Genomic DNA, 8,248 nt, shown 5'->3' with positions numbered 1-8,248 from the left:
CACACAGACACTGCCGCTGCTGCTTCGAGCAGCTCGGGAGACGAGGCAGCACCGAAGAATTTCACCCATTGATGGAAATACAGAGTGAGTGCATCATCTTTGCAGCTATCTGGGTCTCTGTGTGTGAAGCTACAAAATAAAGCCTATTTCTGGGTTGTCTTCTTTTCTCTTTCAGCTTTTTTTTTTTATAATTTTTTTGTAGGTTTGAATCGATTTAAACAGCTGAATGTTTTTTTTTTTTTTTGTCTTGCGTTATTGCATTGTTAAGCGTATTTTGTTTTGTTTTTATGCTTCTTGCGTTTCTCCCCATCTGTCCCAATATTTAGCTCATCTCTCTCAATCTCTCCAAAATGCAGGGACACGCCGGCAAGTGTTGAGGGTAACAGCAACAACCTCACTACCACACCATCGACAGCACTAGAAGCGGCGTAAGAGAACCCCCTGTGTAGCAGTCTAAGCACCAGTAGCAACCAGCAGCCACAAAACAGGCAGCCTTTCTCCTGCATCGTTGCACTAAGACTAAAGCTAATAGATGGGCTGCTCCTCGGGACGCCAGCCCCCGGCCCCGGTTTTTCACCCGGACCTGGACTGTGGCAACTGCAGCAAGGCATACACCTTACCCCAGGACTCCGAGAACCAGAACCAGGGTTTGAATGGCTGTGGAGAAGGGGAGGAAAGCTTCGGAAGAAACCCAGCCAAGCCTCCGGAGTCACTCCACACGCTGGAAAGACTGGCCCAGGCCACCGGCGGGACAGAAAAGTCCTGGTACCGCTGTGTGTTCCCGTTCGGCGTGATATCGCTGGTGATCGGAATGGCCGGCACCGGTGTCACTTTCACCTTTAACACGCTCCTCCAGACCAAAGTAGTGTCAGTGGCGCTGCTTTGCGCCGGCGTAGCGATGCTGCTCGTGGCTGCCGTTTGCTGGAGGGCCCACAGACTGAGGAGAAAGAAAAAGAAGGAAGGCGGATTCTTTGCTGCTGATCAGGGCACTTTGTAAAGGAGGGTAGACATGGTACAGTTAAATCCTTGTTAGTGAAAGTTGGACTTTTTATATGTAAAAAAAAAGACAACTGAAAGGGACAAATGAGATGTAGGGACATCCATGTTTTTTCCTCTACGCACCAACGATGAAGAAGGTAGAAGAGTTGGAATTGGAAAAGGTTGTGCCGTTGAAACTTTTGTGACAGAGTTGACTCAGACAAGGGGGTAAGATGTGTATTCAGAGAAGGCCAGTTGAGCATAGTCATCATTACCATCCTGAGCAGATACACAGGGTATGATATGAGTCATACTAAAAACTCCCCCTATCCTGTTCTTTCCTAGTACGTTGGGATCCAGTGCAGCACAGAGCACACTATAGATTATTGCTCCAAGACTGGCCTCTTGTGTCAATGAAATGCAAGAAAACCTCAGGAAAAGCTACTTAATACTTCCCAGACCTGTATTTGCAGCTTGACAGTGCACTCGCTCCCTAGAAAGTTGAGCCTGTGTGGGACAAGAGGTCTTAGCTATTAACAGATAAGCCTGTTAGAGGTGATCATAGCCACAGTCCGAGTTGTTTGTGTCCGCTAGTTTAAAGATGTAATTGGTTCATAAAGAGACAATATTTTTTCCTATAGACTGAACCTTGAAAATTAACAAAGGAGCAGGGGAACACTAAGTTTGCCACTGTAAACTCAGACCCTTTCCCAGTTACGCCAGTAAGTTTCTGACAGCTCCAGCACGGTCGCTCAATAAGGAGTGAGTGCTGCGCAGCAGTGAGTTATCACACATGCACTCTCTCTGTCACGATTATGTATGCATACCATCTTTGTTTGATACCAGGCAGGCATGTTTAACATATTCCTTCCCGTCACTGAGCTTTGCTGTCCAAGTTGTGCCAAATCAATGCAAATCAACACGCAGTGAAGCATTACGTTTTAAACGTAATGGCAATTTCAGTCACCCTAGACGAAATTGATTTCCCCAGCACTCACAGACGTGTCATAGATGACTTACATGGTATGACAAGGAAATCCCATTCACAGACACGCTTTGGTGAACACAAGCCAACATAGGCAAAGCATGCAGCATACCTTATTCCTTTCGATCCTTCTCTCCTGCTGAACCAAACAGAGACGGCACATTGGACATTTACATGTGAACATTTTTTTCCCCCCTTCTCTGTACCCTAAATTATCACACTCTCCGAGGAAGGATTTCCACTATTGTTTACATAGGCGACTGGGTTTGAGAAACAGATATTTTCTCTTCCCAGGGCACACGCTTGACAAGGTTTAACTTGTCATTCCTCATGGATTATGTTAGCTTTTTAGCAGGGTGGTAGCTTTATGTCTTTATGTATTTGTCGTGGATAGTGTCCTCTGTTGAACCCCAAACAATAGAATCAGATGATTCTAAAGTCTATTTTTTTAATCAACTAGCAATCAGAAGGTCCTGTTAATTGTTCCTTTAGTTAAAGCAAAATCTGTGTAGCAAACTGTAGCAGTGTGTTCACCACAATAACTTTGATAGTGTGTGGTCTTTGGCAGCAGGTGATGTGGTTTCCAGCTCGACCCAGCAGCTTCTCATCAGCTGTAGCCATGATATTGTATTTACCTTATTACATTTGATTACTATCTCGTTGATTAACAAATGTACGATGTGGTCCAATCTGTATGGTGTTAAGACTATCGTTATCATGCAGAGCAACAGGTGTAGCAATGTGTTGTGTGTGTTCGTGCACAAAAGCTTTAATCTTCTTCTTTGTTTCCCTGCTTCATGTGAATTATCCAGTTTGCTTTCACTGTCTGCTCATAAGACCCAAGATGCTTTATGATAATACCCCGGTAGTATGTGTTCTTCCCTGTATGCACATATTTATTTTCTGAAATATACTGTGTATTCTTCTAAAGGACATATCATAAATGCTGTCGGGACTGTGTCTTACTAAGAGCATGGCCACATTTCTTAATGTAAGTGTCCTGTGAACATCCTTGTTCAGACTGTAAAGACTATATGTCTTCTATTTTAGGTAGACAGAGCAAATATAGACATACAGTACAGTGTGAATCTATTTGAGCCAGTCTCCTTCACTGTTTTTTTATTATTTCTAACCAATAACTCTCTCTGGTTGTAATGATTTCAAGTGTGTTGAAATGTGTGTGTGTGTTAATTGTATTTTTTTTTCATTCCACAATGAGACATCTGCCGTTTAAAAAATATCACACAGACAAAGTGAAATTTACAATTATATATATCTTTAAGGATGGAGAATACATTTTCTTTTTTTAACAATCACATGTACTGGTTGTATAGTCAATATTCATGGTTTTGAAATTAAACTGCTCAGTTGCTTAAGTGGTTGTGATTTACTTGGAGCTTCATTGGCATGGCCAAACTTCCACTTGTACCATCAGTATTTCTCTGTGAGGTGCCGTTCTTAAACTGTGCTGTGTCGGTCAGAGTAGCCCAGTATATTTCAAAACTATCTGTATGCCTGAAAAATACTTTAATTTCCCACTTTGATACGGTTTATTTTGTAAATAACCAGAAATACCAAATATATTTAATAAGAAGTTTATTTTTTGTCTCTCATAAGAGTGTGTAAGACTGTACATCTTTGTTTTTTCCTGTAAACTACTGAAGCGCGGGATTAAATGCAAAAGTCTGTTTTGGAAATAATCTCTTCGGCTACTTTTACTTTTCTGTGACGGGGAAAGTGCTAATAAAATGCCATTAAGGGTGTATTCACACTGGGGAGGTCTGCTTGTTCACTTGCTTTGGTCCAGACCAAATAATAATTTGAACCATGTTTACCATCTTGGTTTAGGATTCTAACATTTGTAAGAAATATCATGTATTGCTGAGGCAAATGTGAATGGATTAGTTGATCAACCCAGTATTGGACATTAAGCCATTGACCTGACGATGGAGCAAAATCAATAATCAGAGGATCGCCAAAGTCATTAGCTTTGGCATGATGCCATGAATGCCTGTACTAAATTGTAATGCATACAATCGATGTTGAGATATTTCAACTTGGAGCAAAGCCATTATTGTCCGTCAGAAACGACGCAGATTGAAGTGATTGGTGCAACTGTTGCCATAAATGTGCCAAGCTTACAGAGAACTACAGAATCCTTACAAAAGCCCAGAATGTCTCAGGATATTCGGAAATATATAGTCTTGAAGAGAGTAAGAATAACGTAACCATACATAATGTCCTGCTTTTATTGTCATTGCTCCATCACACTAGCATAATCCTACGTAACTTCTAATTAGTATGCTCCACGTACTAGTCGAGCCTTTCATCCATAGCTCTTAGCGGCAGAGGCCTGTATTGATTTCCACCAAGTACGTATATGTGTTCATCATCGTCTTGCTGGGCACCTTTGTTAACACAGCTGTTTCTATTAATATTCAGATGAGCTCCCCCATCGTGAAGACACCCACGCTTTCTCCCTCTCGTCCTCCTACGCCTCTCATCCACCCATTTATAAAAGGGAATGTGTCATTCCCTCTCCCCGTGGAAGGAGCTAAAAATAACCTAGGCTGATGTCGAAAGTAAGTGGAGAAAAAGCGAGAGGGGTGGGCCACCGGTTGGGAGAAGAATGAGGAAGCAGTTACATTTTTTTTTACTTTAGTTAATTGTCAGGATATTGACGAAGAATATAATTAGACCGAGTAAAGTTATTTACACCGACATTATCGGCACAGAACTACATAAAATATGAATCTTGCGGATACATGTCCACTTCCTTTGATTTTCTATAAAGGTCCACAACTTCTTATTTAAAGAGCACCTATTATGCTTTTTCAACTTTTATGACCTATACACGTTGTTATAATGATTTGTAGTCATGTTTAAACATACTAAAGTGTCAAATAATGACTTACATGCATTTAGACGTATTCCCTGCTGACCGTCTGGAGTGGCTGTGCAGAGCGCTAAACACTAGGAGCGCCGGTCGCGATTCACTTGTTCAAATTTCCGGGATTTATCAACGTAGATCAATCCGGATTTTTCATGTATGGTAATACTGCAACGTGCTCAGGCAGACTCCGGCCATGCCGCCACCTGCCTGCTCAAATCTGCCCGTGCGTCGCTGACAGTGTTCCGGAAGGTAACCAATCACAACGGAGTGAGGTTGGCAGGAGGGGGGCGAGAGGGCGGAGAAGGACGGATGCTGAAAGCCCCAGATGAGAGGAAGCATTTCCCGAAAATCTACATAGTTTTTGTGCTGTGATTTGTGTCAGGTTGCTCTATAAAGAGAAATTAAGACCAGAAAAGTAGTATAATAGGAGATCTTTAAACCAGATTGAAATTAGTTCCCACTTTAGGCACATATTATTTAATTTTTTATATTAACAATGGTACAAAATGGAGAGTTGCTGCTCTATGCAGCTCCCCTCAGCTCCACAGAGGTTTTTTCAGCTCAATGTTTTAGTTATCCAGCCCTTAGTGTTTTGTACATGCACCTTTCGCCATTCTTATCAGCATCCTTTAAAAAAAAAAGAAGCTCACTCAAATCCACTGACAGCTGCAGACGTTTTGTCTATTACAGAGTAAGTCTTCTTTTTTCTTTTTTTCTTCAATTAAGAGATTGATTCCTTTGCACACAGCAACAGATATATTGATTGAATCAACGTTGGGAGATTGGTGCTCCCATGAAATGCCCCTCAATCTCTACGTGGTGTCCTGCCAAAGAGGCAGAACAGTGTGAAAGAAAACACAAGCAGAATTGCACGTACATACACACTCCAACGTCAGTGTGAGGAGTTGCTTTGAGGCAGACATCCCAGGTTGTTTATTGTTAAGGTCTGATCACTAGAGTCCAACAGAAAGCCCTAGTGTTATACCGTCAGGCAGGCGCTATCATGTCACTGCCGGAAAACAAGTCATTACACAAATTATTTTATCACTTCAGCTACCAGGCTACTAAATGCAAACTATTGATCTGTGATTGTTGTTGTTAGTTAAGTATTTCTTTATGTTATTTACATGGCTGTAGACTGTAAAGATGAATTTCCCCTTGGGAATTAATAAAGTATTCTGAATCTGAAACGGGTATAGAGATACTGTTCTCTTTGGTTTATATATCGACTTTAAATCCTTTGGGAATTGCATTAACTAATTAGCAGCTGGATACAGTATGTCCCAAGCAGCTTAGTTAAGAGAGCTGGGTATTAGTTGGGCTGATCTATTTCTACATGTGTATTATTAATTAACTGTAGCAGTCTTTTAGCAACGTGTAACCCATCCACCATCGGCTCATAAAATACTGAATCGTTTTATGTGGCAATGACCGGACAACATCTGTTGTCAAAATCAAATGGCTGTGTAAAACACTGTTTATTTTTTCAACTCACAAACGATATGAACAGGTAGCGGATTGTGAGGATATATTCAGTGATTTTTACAACTCAGAACACACCGACTCCACCTTCAATAACTTTAAAGGGGACATTTTATGAAAAATTGATTTTTCCAGTGTTTGGGAACACTTTTTAGGCTTTTGGGGTCTCTACCAGCACACACAAGCTTAAAAAATTAAATTATGTCAGTTTCTTCTGAGATGTTTATTTTTTTTAAATGGTCATTTTATACACTATTCCTAAACATACTGATTAGTGACTACGCTCGTACTACGCTCGTACGTTCCCACGGGACAGCTCGCCAGAAACTCTGCAGTTGATTGGCATATCAACACGCCCCCTTGGTAACCACACCTGAGAATCCACTTGCTACGCATTGAGGTGTATTCCCTGCCGACCGTCTGGGGTGGTTATGCACAGCGTTCAACACGCGGCACCCTAGTACCTAATTTCCTGCATTGTGTTACGTGTACAACACAGATTTCCATGTATGGTAATGCTTCTACACGCTCAGGCCCGTCCCTGCCCCGCCCTCCCCTGCCTGCTCAAATCTGCCCGTGCTCACTGATGTCCACTCTTTTAATTTCAAAGTGTAGCTACTCTTTTCATTTTAAAGTGCAGGGCTCTACAAATGCTCGCATTTTGCGACCATTTTTTGAGACAATGCGAGTACTTCTTAAATCTAGGGGCACGCGCACGACTGGAAAATTCGCCGAGATTTGTTTTCATTGAGAGAGAGAGAAGGGACAGTCCGCGAGTGATCAGTGAAACGATCAACTGCGCAGATCACGTGACCTACTCTCCTCTCAGTGTCCCGCTGTCGTCACGTCTTTAACATGTTGCCAACTGTCGACTTTTTCCGCTATACCTGCCGACTTTCCGCCATAGCGATAAGGCTGTTAAAGACCAGCGACACATCTTGCAACTTTTTCTTAACCGCGCTCACGAGCGCAGAGTAGCAACCGCTTCTGTCTACTCCTCACCGCTGACAGCACTCACTCACACGGGCAGTCTGAGCTGAGTCTGAGCAGCCCCGCGCCACCTGCAGCAGCCAGCAGACAGACAACACTGTGTGTCAGGTGACGTTTGTGAACACGAAAATCATTTTATAGGTCCACATTCAATAGGCCACTGCATATCTATGAAAAAGCTAACCTTGTAGTTATATGGCAACCCAAAAGGTTTGGAAAGTGAGTTTGTGTATGTAAATAGGCCTAGTTAATTTGTAAACTACTTGGTCAACATTTTCTGTTAATTTTGCCTCTTTCAGAATTGCATATAATGCAAATTAGTTGATAATGTCATCTAGCTACTACTACTTGGTTTTGGGCCAATTTAGAGCTGCAACTAACGATTATTTTGATAATCGATTAATCTGTCGATTATTTTCTCGATTAATCGATTATTAATCGATTAGTGTTTTGGTCAGAAAATGGTGATTTTTTTTTATAAATTTCCAAAGCCCATGTTGACGTCTTCAAATGTATTGTTATGTCCAAAACACACAGATATTTCAGTTTACTGTCATAATAGGATTAAAGAAACCAGAAAATATTCACATTTGAGAAGCTGAAATCAGAGATTTTGGATTTTTTTTATTAAAAAATTACTCGAAACGATTAATCGATTATCAAAATAGTTGGCGATTATTTTAATAATCGATTAATAATCGATTTGTTGATTAATTGTTGCAGCTCTAGGCCAATTACTATTTTCCATATAGAGGAGTCAGCAAAAATAGAGGAAAAAATCAGAGGTCTCGGATGTAGAAGTGGTTGTGGTAAAAAATCATTTTCCTAAAGGAATGTCTGAAGGATTTCACATGGTGATACAAAATCAAAAACACAATGAACTGTATCATCTGTTGTCAATCTGGTCCAAAACATATACA

The 8,248-nt window shown here is 41.2% G+C and overlaps 1 protein-coding gene across 1 annotated transcript; it reads left to right on the top strand.

Moving 5' to 3' along the window:
• Positions 1-532: 532 nt before the first annotated feature.
• On the top strand, positions 533-997 carry LOC307266834 (uncharacterized protein; the record flags this gene model as incomplete). Its single annotated transcript, XM_080048945.1, has 1 exon — positions 533-997. One exon carries the CDS (start codon positions 533-535, stop codon positions 995-997), a length of 465 nt encoding a protein of 154 aa, XP_079905071.1.
• Positions 998-8,248: the final 7,251 nt, after the last annotated feature.

This window comes from Ammodytes marinus (genome assembly GCF_949987685.1).
Source record: "Ammodytes marinus genome assembly, chromosome: 20".
Classification (NCBI taxonomy): Eukaryota; Metazoa; Chordata; class Actinopteri; order Uranoscopiformes; family Ammodytidae; genus Ammodytes; species Ammodytes marinus.
The sequence above is the reverse complement of the archived record's forward strand: the minus strand, read 5'-3'. Positions and strand labels throughout refer to the sequence as shown.